This window comes from Hemitrygon akajei, chromosome 4 (assembly GCF_048418815.1).
Source record: "Hemitrygon akajei chromosome 4, sHemAka1.3, whole genome shotgun sequence".
NCBI classification, from domain to species: domain Eukaryota; kingdom Metazoa; phylum Chordata; class Chondrichthyes; order Myliobatiformes; family Dasyatidae; genus Hemitrygon; species Hemitrygon akajei.
This window is the reverse complement of record NC_133127.1, coordinates 136,650,740-136,678,040: the sequence shown is the minus strand read 5'-3', so window position 1 is coordinate 136,678,040 and position 27,301 is coordinate 136,650,740. Positions and strand designations below refer to the sequence as shown.

The 27,301-nt window shown below is 39.2% G+C and overlaps 1 protein-coding gene across 4 annotated transcripts in view; it reads left to right on the top strand.

Annotated features, from left to right (window-relative positions):
- Positions 1-27,301, top strand: part of tmem135 (transmembrane protein 135) — a 414,067-nt gene that overhangs the window by 363,792 nt on the left and 22,974 nt on the right. For 2 of the 4 annotated variants that reach the window (XM_073043370.1, XM_073043369.1), the window contains 4 exons: positions 3,713-3,754; positions 5,802-5,960; positions 23,626-23,695; positions 25,915-26,082. In XM_073043370.1, the coding sequence (XP_072899471.1) occupies positions 3,713-3,754; positions 5,802-5,960; positions 23,626-23,695; positions 25,915-26,082 (439 nt within the window). The remainder of the gene's footprint in view (positions 1-3,712; positions 3,755-5,801; positions 5,961-23,625; positions 23,696-25,914; positions 26,083-27,301) is intronic. The other 2 variants (XM_073043372.1, XM_073043371.1) reach the window with 1 other exon arrangement.

Below are 27,301 nucleotides of genomic sequence, written 5' to 3'. Positions count from 1 at the left end.
GCAGTGCAAATGCTGAGATACAGTTTTAATTTTCGAAAACTGAATTCTGACCTACTGAGCGATTGTTGGAAACAAACATTTAATCCCTCTCAAGTTAGCAGCGTTCTGGAGGGCTATGTGTAGTAACTGATTAGCAAGCTTTGAAAGAAAGATGCACTATAAATGAGAAAAAGGATCAGAACCAAACTGAGATAATAATGACAATAATAGTGAACCGATATTACATATTGACATACAACATGAAGTTCTTAAATTCAAGAACAAAAGTACCAAAGAAAATTATTTTAATATATCTGGAATTAGATACGTATATAGAATGATTTAAAAGAGAAGAATGTCATTTAGCATTCATGCCATGCCTAATGAAGTGAAGTCTTCCCCTGAGTGCTCTGGAATTCAGAGGTTTAGAAGATTGCAGCAAGACACCACAACTCCTTTTGCAACATGGAATGCTTTCCAGCCAGTACTGGTGAATTTCTTTAAGCATGGTCAATCTGTCTTGTGAGATCAGTTTTCACTCCATCCATTCTCTCCATTTTGGCCACATTCTTTTCCTTGTTAACAGCTGATAGAGAGTGCTTATTAAGTATTCCAGCTTTGCCCTCTGGCTCGGAGTATTTCAACTTCTTATCCTCAAATCAGATATTGAACTATAATTATCAGTACTATTTCTAGTAAGAGGCCTTAAGGTTATTAAATGCCTTGATAGACTAGACGGGGATGTTTTTACTTGTAACACAACTAAGAGCTATAAATGTGTCAACAATAAATCCAGCAGGGAATTCAGAAGAATCTTTAGCCAAGGAGTGGTAAGAATGTGGAACCTAGTACCATCAGGCAAGCATCATGCATTGACACATGTAAGGTATTGCTTGAGTAACATTTGTATGAGAAAAGAAGGATGTGCTAATATTGTTAGATTGAGAATGAAAGGATCCCATGAAACTACATTGTGTGTTTTCTGTGTTTTTAGTATTGCATAAAGGCCATAGACATTGGAGCAGAATTAGACCATTCAGCCCATTGAGTCTGCTCCGCCATTCCATCATAGCTGATTTATTTTCCTTCTCAACCCCATTCTCCTACCTTTTTCCTGTAACTTTACATGCCCCGACTTACGAAGAAGCTATCAACCTGGCTTTAAATATAACTCAATGACTTGGCCAAACACAACTATCCATGTCAATGAATTCCACAGATTCACCACCCACTGGCTAAAGAAATTCCTCCTCATTTCTTTTCTAAATGGACGCCTCTCTATTATGAGGCTATACCCTCTGGTCCTAGACTCCACTGTATGAAACATCCTGTCCAAATTCACTCTATCTAGGCCTTTCAATATTTGATAGGTTTCAATGAGGTCACCCTTCATTCTTCTGAATTCCAGTGAGTAGAGGTTCAGAACCATTAAATGCTCCTTATATGTTAACCCTTTCATTCTCAGAATCATTCTCATGAACATCCTCTGGACCCTCTTAGACAAGGGGCTCAAAACAGCTCACGATACTCCAAGTGCAGTCTGACTATTGCCTTATAAATCCTCAACATATTATATCTTTGCTCTTGTATTCTAATCCTCTCGATATGAATGCTAACTTTGCATTTGCCTTTCTTACCACTGACTCAAGCTGCAAGTTATCCTTTAGGGGTCCTGCACAAGGACTCCCAAGTCCTCTTGTAGTTCAGATTTTTAAAATTTTATCCCCTTTTAGAAAATATTCTACATTGTTATTCCTTTTACAATACACTTTCCTACACTACTTTCCATTTGCCACTTCTTTGCTCATTCTCCCAATCTGTCTTAGTCCTTCTGCAGACTCCCTGCTTCCTCAACATTCCCTACCCCTCCACCCATCTTTGTGTCATCTGCAAACATGCCACAGAGCCACCAAATGCTCCTCTCTGTGAACCCTTTTATCTCATGATCATTCTGGTAAACCTTCTCTGGATCTTATTCAAATTCAAAACCTCCTTTCTTAGATACAGAGCCCAAAACTGTCAGACATCAGCACTTCATGTAGATTTTCTGGAACCGTAGTTCAAAGTTTATAGTAATTTTACTATCAAAGGGTATATACGTCACAGTATACAACTCTGGGATTCACTTTCTTGTGGATAATCACATTAACTACACGATTCACAATAGAATCAATGAATCAGGGTGGACAACCAATGGGCAAAAAAATCCAAAATAAACTGCAAATACAGGAATCAAGAAAAGATAATAATAAATATGCAATAAATATGGAGAACATGAGATGAAGAGTTCTTGAAAGTAAGCCCATCGGTTGTGGAAACAGTTCAGTGATGGGGTGAGGAAGTTATCCCCTCTGATTGAGGGGTAATAACTCTTCCTGAGTGGTGCAAGTCTTGCTGTTCCTGCACCACCTTCCTGATGGCAGCAGCAAGAAGAGAACATGCCTGGATGGTGGGGGTCCTTGATGCTTCTTTCCCGTGACAGCACTCCATGTAGATGTGCTTAGTGGTGGGGCGGGCTTTACCTGTGATGGACTGGGCCATATCCATCAGTTTTGTAGGCTCTTTCATACGTGGGCATACCATGCTATAAAGTAACCAGTCAATGTATCCTCCACCACACATCTATAAAAGTTTGTCAAAGTTTTAGGTGACATGCCAAATCTTTGCAAAGTTCTAAGAAAGTAGAGGTGTTGCCGTGCTTTCTTTGTGATGGTACTTGTGTGCTGGACAGGTCAGAGGACAGGTCCTCTGAAATTATAACATCGTGGCACTTAAAGTCGCTGACCCTCTCCACCGCTGATTCTCCGATGAGGACTGGCTCATGGACCTCCGGTTTCCTCCTCCTGAAGTCAATAATTATCTTCTTGGTCTTGCTGACATTGAGTGAGTGGTTATTGTTGTGGCACCACTCAGCCAGATTTTCAATCTCCCTCCTATATGCTGATTCATCAACACCTTCTATTCAGCCAACAACAGTGGTGTCATCATATTTAAGTTTGCCATTGTAGTGCTTAGCTGCACAGTCATAAGTATAAAACATGTAGAGCAGAGAGCTAAACACACAACCTTGTGATGCACCTGTGCTGAGGGAGGTTGTGGAAGACATGTTGTTGCCAGTCCGAACTGACTGTGGTCTGCAAATGAGGAAATTGAATATCTAATTGCACAAGAAAATATTCAGGCTAGGATTGGAGCTTATTGATTAGTTTTGAGGGGATAATAGTATTGAATGTTAAGCTGTAGTCAATGAAGAGCATCCTGATGACTGCATCTTTGCTTCCAGATGTTCCAGGATTGAGTGGTGAGCCAGTGAAATGGCATCTGCTGTTGATGTGTTGTGATGGTAGGATTGGAGATGATCCAAATCGCATCTCGGGCAGGAGTTGATATGTTTCACCAGCAAACTCTCAAAGCACTTCATCATAGTGGATGTAAGTGCTACAGGACAATAGTCATTGAGGGAGGTTACCACATACTTCTTAGGCAATGGTATATTTGAAGCCTGCTTGAAGCAAGTGAGTACCTCAGACTGCCGAAGCGAGAGGTGAAAGTTATTGGTGAACGCTCCAGCCAGTTATCAGCACGTCTTTAGTACTTGACCAGGTATCCTGACTGGGACACTTCGCATTGGTTCACCCTGCTGAAGGATGCTCCCACATTGATCTCAAAGACTGAAGTCACAGCATCATTGGGCTTCTATGAACATTTATGTATTATGGCGTTTGTTTTTTAGGTGCAAAGATGGCCTCAAAGGATTTGCTTTCTCTGCACTTAAGTAAGTATAATGATATAAATATGTACTTGTTTCTTACCTGTTTTAAGAGAGTTTCAAATGTAGCCAGGCATGAACATTTTTATAATGTGGCCTTAAGACTCTGTTAACCTGCCAATATCATACGCTAAATCTTGGTGAAATTTTATTTCAAGGCATATGTGAATGGTAGTTTCTGTATTGGTGAGGCTATTGTGCCATTGCCAAAACTTTCATCCTTGGTTGTAGCTAGTTGTTCTGAGTGCTGACTTCCGAAAACTCCTGCCCACAATTCAGTAGTTCAAATTAATATCAGAGAATATGTACAACCTGAAATGCTTCTTCTTCGCAGACATCCTCGAGAACAGAAGAGTGCTCCAAGGAATGAGTGACAGTAAAAATGTTAGAACCCCAAAGACCCCCCCGCTCCACCCCCATGCACAAGCAGTAGCAAAGCATGACCCTCCCCTCCTCCACTTACTTCAGCAAAAATTCATCAGCAGCCTCCATCCAGCAAGCAAGCAGTAGCAAAGCCGCTAAGAAAGACCATGATCTGCAGTAAAAAAAACCTAATTGTTTACCTGACAACTCGACAAACCACAACCTCTCTCTTTCCTTAAATATAAGGGACAGAGATTAATTATAATCATCATTTTTAAAGGTGAACTGGATGGCTATGTCTCAAAAAAACCTCCCAATGATAAATCAGGTTTAGTTCTAGATACCAGTAGGACTAAAACAAAATAGACCTCTAAGTTGACACAAGATTTTATTGGAGTTTCCATAAGGAATAAATTTGCTGTGACATTATTTGAGTGTTATCAGACAGTGAAGGAAAATAGTAGTAGCTGTTGACAAGTAAACTTCAGTAATTAACAATTATGGAAGGATAGAAGGAGTTATAAATTGGAAACCAGTATCAATCTTAAAGCAACATCATATTTTATTTTGAATTTATTTTGTTACTTTTGGCAAGCAAATGATACCTAAATAAACAACACTGAACCAATCTTCATTAAAGGACACAAAAATTATATATTTTTTAGAACAGTAGTGCTCATAAGTTGTTACTGTAAATCCATGACTGCATTTTGGTTCTTGGGTGATACTAATTTCAAATATAGACTTGCACTAATATAATTCCTATTACAGTTGAGTAGACCGGTAGCAGGCACTGTCGTATCATCAGTCACTTGTCCCAAACAGAAGGATATGTATACACATACCACTTTTGCCGCAAAATCCAACCACAAACAATTAATGTCACTATCCACAAATCTTAATGTGATTAGCACAATGTTTCCAGTGTATTTTGAGTTTTGAAAAGTTTTTAGATGGTCTGGTACAATTTTTAAAATTATCACTATTTGTTTATATCTTTATTTTTCTGTGTTTTAAAAAATGTATTTTATTTTTTCCTTCCACAAATCGTAAGTACTGTTTCATGCTGAGAGAAAATCCTGAACCTGCCAGCAATTCTCCTGTACCTCAAACAAATGATTCTCAACTTGAAAGGCTTGGCATAAAGTGTGACAAGGTTATCCACTCTTCAGGATAAGATTTATTGTCATTGACTTATATGACGTGAACGTTGTTTTGCACAGATGTAATTATAAAACCAAGATGATATAAAATTGACGAGTTCATGGACCATTCAGAAATTTGATGGTGGACAGGAGAATGTTGTTCTGAAATCATTCAGTGTTGAATCATTCAATGTTCAAGTTCTGTTGATTCTCTACATAGGAATCTTGAGCTGGAAGTTTGCATAATTGCAATCTCTGCTTACATTACAGGCATCAAAATGAAAGTTTATTGTACACTTGCCGCCCTGACTAAGATCAGCTAATCGAAGCTGGACTGTAAATCAAGTCCTTTAATGTTTGGTACAAGTGTAGATGTATTTGTTTGGAAATCTATCAAGATGTTTTACACTTAAATTTCAATAATTTTCTGAATTTTATTTTCTAAGGGATGTAATGAGTAATAAACTTAAATAGTAAAGCCATTTAAAATATGATGCTATTTGCCTGCATCTTATTTCATGTTTAAATTCATTTATGTCTGTTAGATTTATTGTTGGAAAGGAAGAAATTCCAACACATTCAGTTGTGGAGCACCGAAATCCTAGTACGAGTAGTCATGTTACTGAGCAGCCGGTAGTAGAAGATCAGACCAAGAAAACCAAGAAATCTCTGATAACATTGACTGGACAATTTATTGACAGAATGTAAGGAAATATGTTAATTTATATATTTTTTATATGTTTTTTTTCTGTTGACTAACAGCTTTGCGGTGTAATAGATTAAAAAAAGGACATGCACTATCTTGATAACCAATACCCAAATATTAGGTTTCACATTCTGAGAACAAATTTTTCCAGAATGTGAAGTGAGAACACAAGATGTGGCCATTTATTCAACTGCATTGATGTATTGGGTACCTGACCAAATCAGAGGAAGTTACATATTGTATCAATATTCTGTCATCTGTGAGGAGAATATGATTTATTTTTGCTCGTGTATATCTATATACCAAACTACCTTGCTGTCATTTTGCGAGAAATCCAGTATGTAATATTTAGGAAGGGGTAAATTACTCTTGTTTTTTTTTAAAGTTTAGGTAGAGTTACATTGATTGTAAGGGAAATTGTACAATTGAGAGGGTTCTCAATTGAGAAGGTGGGGTTCTTGTAGTCTAGTAAAATGGGTTCTTTGTATTTTTTTGTTAGCTATTTGATGTACTTGGGTTTTAAGTGATTAAACTAATGAGCATTCTTTGAAAAATCATGCATTTTTATTCATGAAATTTCCACTCTCATTTTCTTCAGGAATTTAAAGGGGTTCAAAATGTAAGAAAAATGCAAGTGGTTCAAAATAACAATGGGAGAAAATCAATATGAGCTGAAATATTTAAATAGCTCATGGTTATTATTGACAGAATGCTTTTCATTTTGGTAATTGGATTAATAATGGAAACTTTATATTTAATTTGATAAGCAAAAGAAATGGGTTTTCCTAAAGAATATCCATGATCATGTTTAGTAAAATGTTATTGGCACATTATTTACTGAGTAGGGATGTTAAGTAGAAAATTGACAAGAACTTTGAAATAGCTCTGTGAGAAACATGTAATTTGAGATAAATTTATGATTGTTGCCCTGAATCTTTAAACTGCATCGTAAGACAGGCATGCATGGTCAATCATGTCAGTGCATCTGCCAGGAGGCAAGTTAATGAGTTCTCAGAACCAGTTATTGCCTGGGAAATCAAGTGCCTATAGACTAACAGTCTCTTTGATAAATTATAAAGCAAAACACTGCAGGTGCTGGAAATTCTGAAATTAAAACAGATAATGCAAAAAAAATGCAGGTCAGGCATCATCTGAGGAGGCCGAAGTTTGAGACTAACATAATGCCAGAGTAGCTAAAATTACTTTACGGTATTTGACAATGGGATTCTCTTAACAGTTTATTCTTTTTTTTTAAATAGTTTTAGAAGGTTACTGACAGATGCATTAGATGGGAATATAGAACTTTTCGACAGATCAGACGAGGACTATTTTTACCCTTGAACTAGTTCAAACTCGAACACCAGCTTTCCAAGCGTCAAAGGTTTATATCTTTCTTGTTCAAATCTGTCATCACATGCTGCATGCTTCATTTTAATTTCTGTCCTTTTATATTTTCATGTACCCATTAACATCTACACTATAAGGATACTTTACTTTCCATGACAATCAGTTTCGATTAGTTATTCCAATGAAAGATTTTCATGGGCAAACACATTTTTAAAATTCCAAAAATATGCTATCAATCATGCAAAAAGAATTTTTAAAAGTGCTGAAGGATGAAGGGTAACTAAATGTCCTTACACTTGTATTTTTAATTCATGCTCAATTTGTTTCTTTGTAAGGGTACCTTAAAGGAAAAACACGGATTTTCAGCATTACCTTGTCCTCCACTATTAATTGGGATCACTTACTGGGTTATTTACATCAAAGACTATCCCTTTAGCTCTATCTTGGAGCACATCATACTTATTGAAATGTGAACTCAGCCTATGGTGAGCTCAACATTTTCATCAACTTTGCCCCCAACTTCCACCCTGCCCTTTAAATTCACTTGGTTCATTTCTGACACCTCTATCCCCTTTCTTGATCTCTCTGTCTCCATCTTTGGAGACAAACCGTTGACTGACATCTATTATAAATCTACCAATTCCCATGGCTATCTTGACTATACCACTTGCCACCCTGTCCCCTGGAAAAATGCTATTCTCTTTTCTTAGTTCCTTTATCTCTGCCACATTTGTTCCTAGGATGAGGTTTTCCTTTCCAGGACATTAAAGATATCCTCCTCCTTCGAAGAATGAGGTTTCCCTTCCTCCACTATTGATGCTGCCCTCACCCATATCTCCTCCTTTTCTTGGACATCGGTGCTTATCCAATTTTCCTGCTGCTTTAACAGTGATAGAGTTCCTCTTGTCATCTCTCCCCATTAATCTCTCTCCCAGCACTTATCCTTGCAACTGGCCTAAGTGCTACATCTACTCATTCACCTCTTCTTGTACCTCCATTCAAGGGCCCAAACAGACCTTGCAGGTGAGGCAACACTTCACCTGTGAATCTGCTGGGGTCATATATTGTGTCTGGTGCTCCTGATGTGGCCTCCTCTACATTGGTGAGACTTGTTCTAAATTGGCGGAGACCACATAATCAAACACCTCGGGTTCATCTGTTTAAAGCAGAACATCCCAGTGGACAAACATTTTCCAATAACCATATCCATTTCAACATGTTGGTCTGTGGCCTCCTCTTGTGTCATGATAAGGCCACCCTTGTACATCTTCTGGGTAGCCTCCAACTTGACATGAATATCCATTTCTCCTTTCGCTAAAAAAATCCCTCCCTCGTTCCTCTTCTTCTGTTCCCCATTCTGGTCTTTTACCTCTTTTCACCTATCTTTTGCCTCCCAATGGTGTCCCTCCTCCTCTCCTTTCTCCAATGATCCATTCTCGTCTCGTATCAGATTCCTTCCTCTCCAGCCTTTCCCTTCCGCCTTGCTTCACCTAGAATCTACTAGCTGTTCTCCTTCCCCCTCCATCCACATTCTTATTCTGGTGTTTCCCCCCTTCTTTTCCAGTTCTAAAGAAAGGTTTAGACCCGAAATGTCAACTATTAACTTCCATAAACGCTGTCCGACTTGCTCAGTCCCTCCAGCATTTTGCATTGCTACTGTTGCAAATTTCTTTGCATTTCATATAATCTCATTTCCATCCCTAAATGACATTCATGATTTAGTGAGAAAAAGGTTGCAGAAAGTACTGGCAGATTTGTGTTGTGCAGCACACCCATCAGAAACCATGTTAAGAACATCCAGGCTCACTTCACAGCACTTGACTTGTATTTGAACTTAAGTCTTAAATGCAAAAAGGAAGTAGTCAAGTATTTTTGGGCCTCAGACCTGCTTTTTCCTAAAATTGTTTTAGTGAGCAATTGTGGAAGTGGATTGACCATAAGGAGACTAATTTTGCTGAAGCAGGAAGAACAAATACAATATACTTGTTACCAGAGTAACAATCTTGTACAAGTTTATTGACTGTGCCTCTGCTACCTAAATATTCAAGATTCAAATAAAATGAGGGGATGTGTGTTGATATCAGATTTAACTCCTGCTTCACATAGTTTCCCCCAACTGTAGACTTACCCAGAATAAGGACCATGGAGAGGAACAGGGGAAAAAATGAACAAAACTGCAAAATTATAGTTTCTCTTTCCAATTCCTTCAATAGCCTGGTAACAGGCATTGTGTCCATTCACTTTGCTTCAGCCAAGGATTGACTGAAATTTTAAAACAAAACTTGAATATAGGTAAAAATTACCAAAGCAAATTCTTTGAAGCAAAATTGTTCAAATAAGTTTGAATATCATTTGATATTCAAGCCAAGGAACATTGAAATGTTCCTTTAAAGTGCCTTTAAAATGTATTCATCCCCCAACCCTTTGTTCACATAAATGATCACAACCAGGGATTTTGATCACTTTAACTGAGAATTTTTATTTGCGAATCCCATACTCCTTTTTCTTCCACAGTAGAGCCCAAAAAAACGGAAAATTATTAAGACAGACAGACAGACATACTTTATTGATATCGAGGGAAATTGGGTTTCATTACAGCTGCACCAACCAAGAATAGTGAAGAAATATAGCAATATAAAACCATAAATAAGCATGGAAAACTTAAAAAATCAAAAACTGAAATGTCTGCACTTCAAAAGTATTCATCCCCCTTTGCACAGTACTTACTGAATCTACCTCTCTATTAGCTTTTCACAATGGGATGGACCAAGATTTGCTCATTTCTCCTTGCAAAATTGCTCAAGCTGTTCCAGGTTAGTTGGGGAGCAGTGGTAGACATCAAACTTGAGGTCTTACCTGAAATATTCGATTGGGTTAAGGTCAGGACTCTGACTGAGCCACTCAAATACATCAACCTTTTTCATTTGAAACCACTCTATGGCTGTCCTGGCAGTGTGCTTTGGGTCGCTGTTCTGCTGAACGATGAACTTACTCCCCTATTTAAGCTTTCTGGCAGAGGCTAGCAGGTTTTTATTCAGCATCTCTCTGTATTTAGCAGCAATCATCTTCCTATCAATCCTGACCAGATTTTCTGTCCATGCTGCTGGAAAGCATCCCCTTAGTACAGTGCTGCCTCCGTCAGTCTTAAGTCCTTTCGCAGACTCTACCTATCTTTGTATCATTCACAAACTTGGCCACAAAGCCATCAATTCTGTTATCAAAATCATTGACATATAATGTGACTAGGAGAGGTCCCAATATCAACCCTGTGGAACATCACTAGTCAGAGGAAGCCAACCAGAAAAGATAGTCTTTAATCCAACTCTTTGCCCCCTGCCAATCAGCCAGTCTTCTATCCATGCTAGTATCTTTCTTGTAATATCATGGGTTCTTATCTTGTTTGGCAGCATTTTGTGCAGCACCTTGTCTGAAAATCCTGGTAAACAGCATTCACCTATTCTCATTTATCTATCTTACCTGTTACTTCTTTCAAGTATTCCAAAAGATTTGTCAGGCAAGATTTCCCCTTAAGGAAACCATGCTGTCTTTGTTCTATTTTATCATGTGTTTCCAAGTAATAATGGACTCCAACATCTCTCCAAACACTGCTGTCAGAATAACTGTACTATCATTCCCTTTTTTCTGCCTCCCTCCCTTCTGAAAGAGTGGAGAGACGTTTGCAATTTTCCAATCCTCCAGAACCATTCCAGAATCTAGTGATTCTTGAAAGATTTCTCATAATGCCTCCACAGTCTCTTCAGCTACCTCTTTCAGAACACTAGGGTATAGTCAGTGTTGTCCAGGTGAGTTAGCTACCTTCAGACCTTTCACCTTCCCAAGCACCTTCTCCTTATTAATAGCAGCTACCCTCACTTCTGCCCCCGGTGCTCTCCAATTTCAGTCATATTGCTCGTGTCTTACGCAGTGAAAACTGACACAAAGTACTTATAAAGTTTGCCATTTCTTTGTCCCCCATTACTACCTCTCCAGTGTCATTTTCCAGGAGTCCGATATCCACTCACACCTCTGTTTTACTTTGATATGTCTGTAAAATCTTTTTGTACCCTATTTTATATATTGGCTAGCTTTATATTTCATCTTCTCTCTCCTTATGGCCATTTTAGTTGCCTTCTGTTGGTTTTTAAAAGCTTCCCACTAATTTCTGCTCTATTATATGCCCTCCCTTTGGCTTTTATGTTGGCTTTGACTTCTCATCCTCACTTTAGAATGCTGCCTCTTTTTTGGGATGTATCTATTCTGTGCTTTCTGAATTGCTCCAGAAACTAGCCATTGCTGTTCTGCTGTCATCCCTGCTATTGTTCCCTTCAACTCAACTTTGGCCATCTCCTCTCTCTTGCCTCTATTTCCCTTTAATCCACTGTAAAACTGATACATTTGACTTTAGCTTCTCCCTGCCAAACTGCAAGTGAATTCTAACATATTTTGAGCACTGCCTCCTAAGGGTTCCTGTATTCATCACCCTTTTTGATTTTGCCCCCATATTACACTTCAACTCATCCCACTGACTGCAATTTTGCCTATTATCTGCCTGTTTGTTCTCACAGTCTCACTACACACTGCATTGACCTGTATACCAACTGCCCCATTTTCAGCCCTGTCACTGTATTTCCCTCCATCTATACCCAACTGGAAGCCTGAGAAGAGTTTATTTGAGGTATACTTTTTATTGAGGGGAATGGCCACAGAGGTACGCTGCACTGGCCGCCTTTTCCCTCTCCCGACAGTAACCCAGCTACCTGCGTCCTGCAACCTCCTTGAAACTGCTATCTCTCACTTCCACATTCTCCCATATGAACCGAAGGTCACCAACCTGCAGCTCCAGTTTTTTAACACAGTCTCTAAAGAGCTGCAGCTTGATACACTTTGTGCAGGTATAGTTATCAACGAGACTGGAGATCTCCCATAGTTCCCACATCTCACTTGAGAACATACCACTAATCCTGGATCCAGTCTCGCTGCATTAGCTATGTACTGATAAACAAAGCAAGAAAAAGAAAACTTACTAGAATTTACATTGAGCCTTCTCCTGTTCTCGACCAAGTCTGTTATTGCAGAAGCTGAAGCCTCCCACTCTAACCCTGAGCCACTCCCACAATGGCCATTCTGCTTAAACCTCACTTCTTTTTATTGGCCTTTACTAAGTTACTAATAAGCAAAGCAATCTCCCACTCTACAGACAAATCCCAACAAGCCCTGCTCACTTTTTAAAACTCCACAAGGAATTGTGTCTTAACTCTATCTGCACTCTCCCTTTCAAGCAAATGTTGTTCCAAGAGTGCCCAGTAATGGCCTTCCTTGGAACGAAGTGGTCCATGTTCTCCTGCAGTGCATGTCATGTATTTATTCAGTTTTACCAACAAAAATACGTATTGTAGTCTGTCAATTTGTTCTCAAGTGGTGAACCATGTGGCTAGTGTGGTTCTTGTGGTCCAGTGCTGAACTTGCCCAGGATGCATCATATGAGGCTTGAATTGTGTTTCCAACAGCTGCAGTGTGGGTTGTTACATGAGACCCTCAAAGTGGAGGATGGCCAGCCTTGACCAGTCTGACACCTTTTCAGCAAGGGTTCCAGTAAGTGGGCAAACAGGAAGCTTTGCGATAAGAATTTGTTTGACAATGATGAGTCCCCATGACAGAACATTCCTGCCTTAAAGTCATGGAATTACCGAATGGGACGTCATATAGCAGACTTGCAAAGGTGGATTTGAAAGATTGTACCTGTGTGAAGTTGGAGTAGACTGGGTCCTCTCCAGTAATGTGCAAATTGCATTCAGCAAAAAAATCTGCTGGAGGAATTCAATGGATTGAGCAGCATCTATAATAGGAAAGGAGTTGTCAATAATTCAGGTCAAGACCCTGCATCGGGAAAGTGTGTACTGCATTTTTTTCTGCTAGATATGAGTTAGTGGAGGCAGAGTGCACAATGTTGTTCAAGGGTGAAAATTTTGATGCAAGGATTAATTAATGTTCTTGATATGCATCACAAGTTGAGACTAGTGTATGATGGCTACTTCTAGACAGTGCCACAGTGTTTTGTTTCAGAATATAAAACGACAAATGTAGGTCTTGTTCTTGGAACTTGGTACAGCCCAAATAGTATTTTTTGCAGAGATTGTTCATCACCTTGTGTTCTATTGGTGCATACTTAAACTCTTTATGTAAACTCATTATTTCAGCTGATGATCATGCCTTAGACTCTGACCATTAGTATAGATGTTCCACTCCAAAGTGATGCCATCATTAGAAAGTAATGGAAGTTGTCTTAAAGGAACTTGGCTGGAGTTATCATATTGTGCAGTAATTAACCTGATCTCTTGTTTCGCTGTTAGGAATCTATTCTCATTCAGAGATTGTTCAAGCTCCACTGGACATTTCTAACATGAGTTTCTTACAACCAGGTGTATGGCAAGTAGAGCCATTCTTGAGCCATTCTATCACTTCATCTGTAATCCAATTCAGTATTCAACTAACTTCTACCCTTCTTCAGGTTTATATTTAAATTATCTTTAAGAAGCCATTTACCTCCAGGTCTAGTCTACTACTTAGTCTAAACATGACTGATCTGAGCTTAAATCTCTAAACTTACCTTTCCTCCATATTCCCAACCGGCAGAAATAATTCCCATCTATTTTAGATTAAAGATTCAGCACCTTAGGTATCATTGTTGCAATGTATAGCACTTACAAACACAGCATAGGGGTAAAATATCTACTGTTTTGAGTCAGTCATGAAGTACTTGCCTGTTGCATTTTACTTGTTCTGCTCTGGTTGTCACTCACCCGTCAAATTTGGGTGACTTACATTTTTTAAATACATCCCCCTCAGATTTTGAAGCAATTAATTGACTGTAGATAAAATACTGAACCTTTAGAAAAATAAATCATTAAAATACAAATAGTTTTTTATTTTTTATTTTTATTTATAAATGTGATGATAAAATAGTGAGAAAAATAATATTAACCCTCCCCCCTCCCCTTAACCCTCCCCCCCTTAACCCTTATCTAAAGAAAGAAAAAAAAGAAGAGGAAGATTGCCTGGATATCGGAGGATCCTCACATGCTCCATGGAGTTCAAAATAATTTTAATGTTTATTTTTACTTTCCCCAATTACTTTATAATTTTATCTTCAAAGGACCTATGTATTTAATCCTATCTTTTGTAAGTATGGGAGCTGTTACGTACCCCGTAACTGGGTCACTTACCAGCAAAGATAGAGAGGTCCGTTGAAGTCTGATGGTACTATTTTTAACAGTATTTATTGATAAAAATACACAAAATAATATCAAGGCAAACTTACAGATAATATACGTTGTCAATACTAAATCTAAAAGCGCGGGTCTAATAGTAATCAATAAGAAATAGCTGTATCGTTGTCTAGGGGATAATGTATTGTCCGATGAAAATATAAAAGTCACTCAGTTCATTCAAGCTGCAGCTTTTGGGTTGGAGAGAAAGACGGGTTAAAACTTGCCCATTCCTTTTATGATGTCAATCCTTCGAGAGTCGTTGGGAGTTGATTTCCCCGTTGTTAGCTAAAAACCGTTCTGCCGTGGTACAGGGCCCACCGATTCCGGGGCAAACGGAAAAGGACGCACGTGGCCCTCCACTGATTTTTGCTATTACGGGATCATTAGCGTTTCCTCTGGTGCGTCTGAGGGGCTGTTCCCACAGACCCTCTTTTTATCCTGACTTACAGGGTCTCAGGTGTCAATCAGGTTGGGATGATGCAATCCCTCCACCAACCTCCTTGGTTCATTGCCTGGGGCTTCGATGCATCGTACAGGATGCAATACACAAGTCCATCTCCAAGAGACAATAGCCGGTATCAATGGGTCCGCCTTTCGGAGGCCAGGACACATTCCAACTCTTTGTGGATTCTGCATGTCTTTCTCTCATTTCCTGGGTCTCCTGAACTGACGTAATAGTGATCTTGTGATTCTCACAAAGGAGGGGGCTACCCCGCACCCTTCGGCCCCTCAGAGCTGTGGCACATTCGTAACAGAGCCAAATATTCAAAAATATATCATATTCATTTCTTAGATTATATGTAATTTTTTCAAGTGGAATACAACTATAACCATAACCATATAACAATCACAGCACGGAAACAGGCCATTCCGGCCCTCCTAGTCCGTGCCGAACTCTTAATCTCACCTAGTCCCACCTACCCGCACTCAGCCCATAACCCTCCACTCCTTTCCTATCCATATACCTATCCAATTTTACCTTAAATGACACAACTGATCTGGCCTCTACTACTTCTACAGGAAGCTCATTCCACACAGCTATCACTCTCTGAGTAAAGAAATACCCCCTCGTGTTTCCCTTAAACTTTTGCCCCCTAACTCTCAAATCATGTCCTCTCGTTTGAATCTCCCCTACTCTCAATGGAAACAGCCTATTCACGTCAACTCTATCTATCCCTCTCAACATTTTAAATACCTCGATCAAATCCCCCCTCAACCTTCTACGCTCCAATGAATAGAGACCTAACTTGTTCAACCTTTCTCTGTAACTTAAGTGCTGAAACCCTGGTAACATCCTAGTAAATCGTCTCTGCACTCTCTCTAATTTATTGATATCTTTCCTATAATTCGGTGACCAGAACTGTACACAATATTCCAAATTTGGCCTTACCAATGCCTTGTACAATTTTAACATTACATCCCAACTTCTGTACTCAATGCTCTGATTTATAAAGGCCAGCGTTCCAAAAGCCTTCTTCACCACCCTATCTACATGAGACTCCACCTTCAGGGAACTATGCACTGTTATTCCTAGATCTCTCTGTTCCACTGCATTCCTCAATGCCCTACCATTTACCCTGTATGTTCTATTTGGATTATTCCTGCCAAAATGTAGAACCTCACACTTCTCAGCATTAAACTCCATCTGCCAACGTTCAGCCCATTCTTCTAACCGGCATAAATCTCCCTGCAAGCTTTGAAAACCCACCTCATTATCCACAACACCTCCTACCTTAGTATCATCAGCATACTTACTAATCCAATTTACCACCCCATCATCCAGATCATTTATGTATATTACAAACAACATTGGGCCCAAAACAGATCCCTGAGGCACCCCGCTAGTCACCGGCCTCCATCCCGATAAACAATTATCCACCACTACTCTCTGGCATCTCCCATCTAGCCACTGTTGAATCCATTTTATTACTCCAGCACTAATACCTAACGACTGAACCTTCTTAACTAACCTTCCATGTGGAACTTTGTCAAAGGCCTTGCTGAAGTCCATATAGACTACATCCACTGCCTTACCCTCGTCAACATTCCTCGTAACTACTTCAAAAAATTCAATAAGGTTTGTCAAACATGACCTTCCACGCACAAATCCATGCTGGCTACTCCTAATCAGATCCTGTCTATCCAGATAATTATAAATACTATCTCTAAGAATACTTTCCATTAATTTACCCACCACTGATGTCAAACTGACAGGTCTATAATTGCCAGGCTTACTTCTAGAACCCTTTTTAAACAATGGAACCACATGAGCAATACGCCAATCCTCCGGCACAATCCCTGTTTCTAATGACATCTGAAAGATCTCCGTCAGAGCTCCTGCTATCTCTACACAAACTTCCCTCAAGGTCCTGGGGAATATCCGGTCAGGACCCGGAGATTTATCCACTTTTAAATTTCTTAAAAGCGCCAGTACTTCCACCTCTTTAATTGTCATAGGTTCCATAACTTCCTTACTTGTTTCCCACACCTTACACCATTCGATATCCTTCTCCTTAGTGAATACCGAAGAGAAGAAATCGTTCAAAATCTCTCCCATCTCCCTCGGCTCCACACATAGCTGACCACCCTGATTCTCTAAGGGACCAATTTTATCCCTCACTATCCTCTTGCTTTTAATATAACTGTAGAAGCCTTTCGGATTTACTTCCACCTTATTTGCCAAACCAAACTCGTAACTTCTTTTAGCTTTTCTAATCTCTTTCTTAAGTTTCCTTTTACATTCTTTATATTCCTCGAGCAATTCCTTTACTCCATGCTGCCTATATCTATTGTAGACATCCCTCTTTTTTCGAACCAAGTTTCTAATATCCCTTGAAAACCATGGCGCTTTCAAACCTTTAATCTTTCCTTTCAACCGAACAGGAACATAAAGATTCTGTACCCTCATAATTTCACCCTTAAATGACCTCCATTTCTCTATTACATCCTTCCCATAAAACAACTTGACCCATTCCACTCTCTCTAAATCCCTGCGCATCTCCTCAAAGTTAGCCTTTCTCCAATCAAAAATCTCAACTCTAGGTCCAGTCCTGTCCTTCTCCATAATTATATTGAAGCTAATGCTATTGTGATCACTGGACCCGAAGTGCTCCCCAACACATACATCTGTCAGCTGACCTATCGCATTCCCTAACAGGAGATCCAACACTGCCCCATCTCTAGTCGGTACTTCTATGTATTGTTGCAAAAAGCTATCCTGCACACATTTCACAAACTCTAAACCATCCAGCCCTTTTACAGAATGAGCTTCCCAATCTATGTGTGGAAAATTAAAATCTCCCACAATCACCACCTTGTGTTTACTACAAATATCTGCTATCTCCTTACACATTTGCTCTTCCAACTCACGCTCCCCATTAGGTGGCCTATAATACACTCCTATCAGTGTTACTACACCTTTCCCATTCCTCAATTCCACCCAAATAGCCTCCCTAGAGGAGCTCTGTAATCTATCCTTCCAAAGCACCGCCATAAGATTTTCTCGGACAAGCAATGCAACACCTCCTCCTCTGGCCCCTCCTACTCTATCACACCTGAAGCAACTAAATCCAGGAATATTTAGTTGCCAATCACACCCTTCCTGCAACCATGTTTCACTAATAGCTACAACATCATAATTCCATGTATCAATCCACACTTTAAGCTCATCCACCTTTCTTACAATGCTCCTAGCATTAAAATAGATACATTTAAGATACTCTCCACCTCCTCCTCTCTTTTCATCCCTAGCAATGCATTCAAATTTATTATCCTTTTCTTTCTTCTCCCCTACAACTTCGGGCTGAGCGCATCCCTCCTCCATCACCTGCCTGTCCTCCCTCACACACGGTCTACTTACTTGCTCTACTGGTGAACTAACCTCCTCTCCCATAGTTTCCTCAAATTGATTTCCGCCCCCCCATCTTACTAGTTTAAAGTCTGCCCCGTAGCCCTAGCAAACCTCCCCGCTAGGATATTGGTCCCCCCAGGATTCAAGTGTAACCCGTCCTTCTTGAACAGGTCACGCCTGCCCCAGAAGAGGTCCCAATGATCCAGAAACTTGAATCCCTGCCCCCTGCTCCAATCCCTCAACCACGCATTCATCCTCCACCTAATTCCATTCCTACTCTCACTGTCGCGTGGTACAGGCAGTAATCCCGAGATTACTACCTTTGCGGTCCTTCTTCTTAACTGCCTTCCTAACTCCCTATACTCTCGTTTCAGGACCTCTTCCCCTTTCCTACCTATGTCATTGGTACCTACATGTACCACGACCTCTGGCTCCTCACCCTCCCACTTCAGGATATCTTGGACGCGATCAGAAACGTCCCGGACCCTGGCACCAGGGAGGCAAACAACCATCCGGGACTCCCGATCACCTCCACAGAACCGCCTGTCTGAACCCCTGACTATCGAGTCCCCTATTACTATGGTCCTCTTTCTTCTATCCCTACCCTTCTGAGCTACAGGGCCGTCCTCTGTGCCGGAGGCCCGGCCACTGTCACTTCCTCCAGGTAGGCTGTCCCCCCCAACAGTACTCAAACATGAGTACTTATTGTCAAGGGGTACAGCCACTGGGGTACTCTCTAGTACCTGCCCCTTCCCCTTCCTGATCGTGACCCACCTATCTGCCTCCCGTGGCCCCGGAGTGACCACCTGCCTGTAACTCCTCTCTATCACCTCCTCACTCTCCCTGACCAGGCGAAGGTCATCGAGCTGCAGCTCCAGTTCCCTAATTCGGTCCCTCAGGAGCTGCAGTTCGGCGCACCTGGCGCAGATGTGGACGTCCGGGAGGCTCGGAGACTCCAGGATCTCCCACATCCGACACCGAGAACAACAAGCTGCCCTCACACTCATACCTCCCGAATAACTGAAAATAACAAGAACTAAAAGATAAGCCTACTGTGCCCTCTTCCGCCTAAGCCCTCTGAGCCCAAGCCCTACACTCTGCTCCCGACTCACTCCGCTGCCCGCAAACGAAGCTGCCCGCTGCTTAAGGCTGCGTTCTTTTTATATCTTCCCTCCTTCCCAGGCCTCCTTCACGCGCCTGCGCAGTCCCGCCTCTCAGAACTCCGATCTGAGAAGCAATTTGAAAATGGCCGCCGCCGCACTTCTTCTCAGCCTCGCTGTCCTCTTCCAAAAGAGAACTGCCTCACTCCTTCTCTCCTTTTTATATCTTCCCTCCTTCCCAGGCCTCCTTCACGCGCCTGCGCAGTCCCGCCTCTCAGAACTCCGATCTGAGAAGCAATTTGAAAATGGCCGCCGCCGCACTTCTTCTCAGCCTCGCTGTCCTCTTCCAAAAGAGGACTATGTATTTCATTATTCCAACAATCCATAGTTAAATATAAATCAGATTTCCAAGTAACTGCGATAACTTTTTTAGCTACTGCCAATGCAATTTTTATAAATTTTTTCTGATACTTATTCAATTTAAATTTCGGTATTGTCCCTTCAATGTCTCCTAATAAAAATAATACTGGACTATGTGGGAGTTGTACTCCAGTAATTTGTTCCAATAAAAGTCTTAGATTTATCCAAAATGGTGGAATTTTAAAACAAGACCAAGAAGAATGTAAAAAAGTACCAATTTCTTGATTACATTGAAAACATTGGTCAGACATATTTGAATTTAATCTATTTATTTTCTGTGGTGTTATATATAATTGATGTAAAAAATTATATTGTATTAATCTAAGTCGAACATTTATTGTATTTCTCATACTTTCAGAACATAATCTTGACCAGTTTTTTCCATCAATTTTAACATTCAAATCGGATTCCCATTTTTGTCTTGATTTATGAATTCCTGATTTAATTGTCTGTTTTTGAATCAAATTGTACATACAACTGATATTTGGTTTGAACAATAACTGAATGCCTTGACCATCTTTATGTACTTTTATGCATTCAGTTGCTGCCATATGATTACCGTAGATTCCGGATTTTAAGCCGCTACTTTTTTCCCATGCTTTGAACAGCATTGAACACTGCGGCTTTTACTACGGTGCGGCTAATGCATGGTTTTTTTTCATACCGCCAAAAACATTTTGCCTGGTAACAGTAGACCAATAAAATTGATGAGTAGTTCACAGAGGTCCAATGAAATTGTACGATAAATCAAGCGCACTTTCACAAATTATTGTAAATCAGCCATTTGTACTCGCCCTCATCAACATGGAAAACACTCGAAGAAAAGCATATGATGCAGCTTTTAAGTTAAAGGCAATCAATCTGGCGGTTGAAGAAGGAAATCGAGCTGCTGCACGTAATCTTGGCATAATACGTATGTATTTTAAAAGTAGCCGTGTTACAGGCACGGTTCGAAAAAAGGCATTTGCAATATGTATTTGTTTATGTTACCATACGGATTTAATTAAAAGTTAAAAAATCCTCACATGTGTTAGGGTTAATTTGGGACTGCCGCTTCAGGTCAGGAGTGGCTCGCGTGATATTAGGAGACAGCAGTACAAGGGAGGAGGGAGCGAAACTGAGGATTCCGCTGCACCGAAACTGCTAGCAATTCAGTAAACAAAAAAACAGGAAAACTCGTGAGTGAATGGCATCGGGCCAATAAGGACACAAGTGTCCGATGTTACCAAATAGGTATAACAAAGTTTAGCCTTACCAAATATGTGCAGCGAGGGTTTGGTTTGGGGGAAAAAGGGGTATAAATAAGAGCAGAATGTAAGGGGAAGGCAGAACGCGTTCTGCAATAAAGCCACGCTTCACTATAATCCGGTGTTGGTTGTCTCTCTTCCAAAACGAACACAGGGCAGAATTTGAAGCCCAACACGTGTAATATCTTTCTGTGTAAATATCTCATATTACAACGTGGGACACCTGCGGCCAAAAATCCGGTGCGGCTTGTACAAGTACAAAATTGATTTTCTTTCTAAAATTAGAGCCAGCGGCTTTTAATCAGGTGCGCTCTGTAGTGCGAAATCTACGGTAGCTAATTTGATATTTGCATTAACGAGTGTGTGTACCTAATAAATTGGCCACTAAGTATAATTGCTACCATTTTTAGAGCAATCCATAGGGCTTTGCAAATAGATACTTATGGAATTGCAGTTAAATTGGAGGCATAACAGGCAATAACAAGCAGTCCAATAATAAAAAGGATGCCTCTTCTGGTCATTTTCAAAAAGCTGATTGGCAAACAGGATCTCAGTTTAACATAAAACAAAAGCAGAAAAGGCTGAAAAAAGATTAGCAGGTCAGGGACAATCTGTGGACAGAGTTAACATTTCTTGTTGAACACCCTTCATCAGAATACCCACGATCAAGTTAACATCTCATCCAACATTATTCCCCTGACAATCTGTACTAAAGAGACTACAACTAGGGGACATAGCCTCAATATTTGGGAGGATTAGATGTAGGACAGAGATGAGGAGGAAGTGCTTTTCTCTTAGAGTGGTGAATCTGTGGAATTCTCTGCCCAATGAAGCAGTGGAGGCTACCTCAGTAAATATATTTAAGACAAGGATGGATAAATATTTGCGTAGTAGGGGAAATAAAGGTTATGGGGAAAAGGTAGGTAGGAGGAGATGTCCATGACCAGATCAGCCATGATCTTATTGAATGGCGGAGCAGCCTACTCCTGCTCCTATTTTTTATGTTCTTATGCTTATTTTCTTGATTTGGTCATAACTAAGTTTTAAATATAAATTGAGTTGAGCTTAATGTCATCAATATGTTAAGCTTTACTTTTGTCATCTCTGTAGGTAAAGCTTACAACATCCTTAATGGTTTCTCATTCTGATTTCTTCATAAGCTCTAAATTATTATTATGTGATAAATTTCTAAAACTCAGTTATCTGTATTTATAAAAAAAACACGAAATGCTGGCAGAACTCAGCAGGCCAGACAGCATCTATGGGAGGAGGTAATAATGATGTTTCGGGCCGAAACCCTTATCTGTATTTGTGTTGGCCTAAAAGACACCTATGTATCAATGTATTGATTTTAAATATCACATATCCATCTTCATGTCCCACCATAACCTTTTCATGAGCCTTGCCTCCATTCCTGCGTTTTTTAGATCTTACGGATTTGTCTTCTCTGCATTCTGTTTCTCCAGTCACAGATAAGATTAAAATGTTCAGTCACCTTAGTCTTCAGTAATGAGGCTCCCATCTTGAAGATATCTGCATGGCTAATTTTATTTTGAGAGACACAGTGGGTGAGCAACCAGTGAAGTACTCCACCCCATTGACAACACAGACTGGAAGCAATGTTAATCATGATTTATTTGCTTGCAGCCAAAAAATTGATATTCTTGGTCTTTCTGCATTAATGAAACTTTTTGGGAATGTTTTGGCTTCTTTAAAGTGTTACTTGTTTGATCACCAGGTTGCAATTAAGCGTTATTGCTCATGTTTTTTTAAAATCAGTGAAAAGTGAAGCAAGGTAAAAAATGGCATCACAGTATGCTAAAGAGTGCCTTCTATAAGGTACATAATACAAATATGTTGATACAGCTGTATGAAGATACCTATGCCTTTCACAATGAAAGCATGAAATCATTTTGCATTGTGAACTTAGAGATCTTAAAGTTGAAGTTTAAACAAAACGAGTTGATAAAATTTAGTTGAAGTTTGAACAAAATCAAGTACTGCTTGCAACCCGATGTATGACCTAATATGTTGCTTCCCTGATTTAATGCCTCTACACAACTTAATTTATTATTGCTGTCAGTTGAAAGTCAGCTGGTACAGTGTTTCTCGTTCACTCTATTTTATGAGGTGTATTAAATTGTCATGTGTTTAATAACTAACCATAAATAATGAGCACAATGCATGTCTGATGTGGAGTGCAGAGTTTGCATTGACCTCGTAGCAGTATTTCATTACTTATCAAAACTTTGTCTAGAGCTGTAGATCCTTCAGTTGTATCTGATGTGTAACATAGTACACTTTACTTATTGCAGTCCCATAACATTAAGCTTTTGTTTTATCCTTTGAGATTTTTTATTCAAGACTGTCCTCAAAAATGGCATTATTAAAATAGAAAGAAAAGATATTAAATTTGTTTTTCTCTGTTCAGTTGTAAACATGGCCCAAGACACAGATGTTGTAGGCATTATGAAGACAACTGCATTTCCTATTGTGTTAAAGTAAGTAATTGTTTTCCAATCAAATCTTCGGTGGTTTATCAGTTTGCATATTATGACCATTTTGTAGTCAACTAAGTTCATAGCCTCATGCCTATTCTGGGCATTTAACCTGCTAATAGAGCAATTCTTGGAGTTTGGATTATGAATGTTTGGCCTGCAGGTGGTGCCAGCCACTTGTTTGAAAGCAAGCCCCAAAAGCACTTGTGAGCTTGCGTTAATATTATTTAAAGGGGATTTGGAATCTGTAGGCATACCTAAGGTAGGTTCCCTTCCAGTGGGAGTTTTTTTTGTGACAGTTCTCTTCTTATGTGCCGAAGAGGAGTGAGTGGCTGGCAGGAAGCCTCCCAGCTTGCAGACTTCATGTACAATAGTCCTGGCATTCAGTTCCATCTTACCCATACCACTGATCTTCCACTTGATCTCCATACTTGTTAACTCCCAACCTCAAAACAACTCCCTCGTAATAACCCTTGGCTGCGGACCCAAGCCCTAATTTTTCTCTAACTACCAACTCTCATGCTGATCTTCCTGCTGCTGCATCAGTCTCTGTCCTGTCCAGCACTCCACTCTCATCCCTTAGAAATCTAATTTCCTCTCTGTGCTCCAGTGTGGTTGAGCCCTTTGGGGGAACAGCCTTTCAATATGCACCACCTGCAGGCCAAACATTCATAATCCAAACTCCAAGACAGGATGAAGAGGTCAATACTCCCCAATGCCATTAGGCTTTACAATTCTACCGCCAGGACTTAAGAACTTTTTAAAAGCTATTATTAATGCTTTTTGAGATAGTGATTTAGATGCATATCATATTTTTTACTGAGTTAAGTATTGTATGTAATTAGTTTTGCTACAACAAGTGTATGGGACATTGGAAAAAAGTTGAATTTCCCCATGGGGATGAATAAAGTATCTATCTATCTATCTATCTATGAGAACACAATAGAAATAAAAGAAGCATTAATCGCCCAGCCCTTCAAACCTGTCTTGCTATTTCTCAATAACTGTGTATCACTAGCTGTCAGTTAGACAGGATCAACCTATGAGAGCTCTTCAACTGAATACACAAAAATACTCTATCTCTTAAACTAATGTTCTAGAAGGGTGGATTACACTAGTAATAGCTAAATTTAGTGCATTCTCTTTTCCTCTCTGGCAAGTCTAGTATCAAGGAACCAACCATCTTTATTTCTGTTAATCACCATGAGGAATGCCAGTGTAAGGATTGTGCACTAAGATAGAAAATTATATAAGGGAAGATGATTACATCTAATCTTAAGTAATGTGGACATAGTGAGAAAGAAAAGATGGGACAATAGATCAGCAATGTTTCAGAATTTTTACATATCTTGCTCATCAAATGTTTAAAATACCAAAAATAAATTTTGCATTGTTCAGCTAACTCCACCAACTCATACATCAAACAGCCAAACAGATGTTCCTAACTTCAAGGTTAATTTGATTCAAGGTTATAATCAAGTCAGTTATTATAACCTGCTGAGATCCTGAATGTGATAGAAATACACAGATCATCTTCATATTGAAATGGCAGGTTGTGAGGGTTGGATGTGTGCTTCGAGTTGTGAATAGATTCACAGTATATCCTCTCTCCAGCAGATGATTGATCTGCTGTGCAATATCTTAAATTTAAAGCATTTTCAAAATTTCCTTTTTATAGTAACACTTGGAAAGCAAATGAGTGGAGTATAAATTCAAACCTTATCTTCTGGGGTATAAAGGATGAGTTAAAGTCTGATTCTGATTCTGATTCTGAAAAGAGTAAACCATGCTGTAAGAATGGGAATACTCATCAACTAGACTAGGAAAGTACAGTAGTTTTCTTTTCCTAAAGGGAATTGGTGAAATAGTTGAGTTTTGTGTGAGTACAACTTCATGATCCCTCACTGACATTTTTTTTTAAACAAAATACTTCTTTAAGCTTGAATATAAATACTTAATTTGCCATGCTGGAATTTGAAATCCTATTCATTGGATTATAGAGGACTAACATTACCATTACACGATTGAACTGTCTTGTACTTATTTTATAAGTTAGAGAAAATTCAGTAACATTCCATTTGGGATTGTCTTAAAGAGTGTGTGTAAATCTCTGAAAGTTAAATGAACTATAATGGATATTCAATCCAGGGATATAGAAAATGTAACCATATGGTTTTCATCTCATACTATTTCTAAAATACTTTAAAAAAAATCTCTTTCAGGGTTTTATACGGATGTTCAGTGTTGGCTACCTTATTCAATGCTGCCTTCGTATTCCATCTGCATTAAGACACTTGTTTACAAAACCATCCCGGTTATTGTCTGCTTTGTACAATAAAGAAAATTTCCAGCTTGGAGCTTTTCTAGGATCCTTTGTCAGTATTTACAAGGTAATAACACAAAAGCTTATATTGGAGTTTATTTCAGTAAACAACAATAAGAATGTCAATTTTATAATGAAATTGTAAATGACAAAATTAAGTGTATTTATACCATATTTCTGGGAAACTAATTGAAAATGAATGACTACTGAATAATGTGAGGTGTTAGTAAAGAGTCAAGGTAATTAGACAATAAGTTAAAGAATAAACATGAATAATGAAATGAAATGGAGTTAAAATGTGATAGCATTAAAAAAGCAACATTGAGTATGTTACAGGAAATTTTCAAAGCTGAGATAGTACATTGGTTTCATGAATCACTAATTTGTCATTTTAAAAACTGAAAAAACATTTTGTATTTTGTTACACATAAGCCAAAGAAGTTTACAACAGGTGGATGCTTTAGAAAACATATATTGTGCAATCAGAATGATAAGAATGATGAAAGAATACAGCTTTAAAGAGTTAGGATGGTCTCCCTTGGAACAAAGACCGACAAGAGATGCCTTAATATAAGTCTTTAAGGTGTTAACTTTTGATTGGGTCATTAGAGGAAAGTTATTCCTTTGAGTGAATGCTTCCTATAATTAAAAACCACAGTTTGAAAATCTTCAGCAGAAGGTGTAGGCAAGACTTTGGAGAACTCTTAATTCCACAGTGTGAGCTGCCAAGATATTGTTAATGGTTTCTAAAAGTGTCACGAGTCAATTCTTAAATAATTTTCACGGGATCTAGGTGCAGCTACTTCAAATTGAGAAGCTGTTATGGTCATGCAGAAAACTGAATATAGCACCTGTTGCCACATCTCCTAAGCCAGAAAAGGAGGACGTTTAGCATATTTTAAATTATTAGAAATGTTTGTAAAGCTTTTTGCATTCATCCTATTTTATTTTTTGGTAAGATTCAATTGGATCATGCATTTAAAAGTGGTACTGAGTATCAGGGAAATTATTTGTTTGTATTATCCTTTGCCAGATTGAGGAATTGAAGTAAAGACTATTGCATTTTTTTAAGGAAGAGATGATAAATATTTAAAATATAAATGCAAGGTATTGGGGCATAACAGAGCTTGGGATACATTTGCTGTGACCCTACTAAAGACTTAACACAGACATGATGGGTTGAAATTCTCCACTGCTCTGGGGGCAGTGAATCACCATAATGTGACATACTAATATTATTTGTCAAACTCCCAGTATGGATGCCATCTCATTAAATTGTAGTTGGA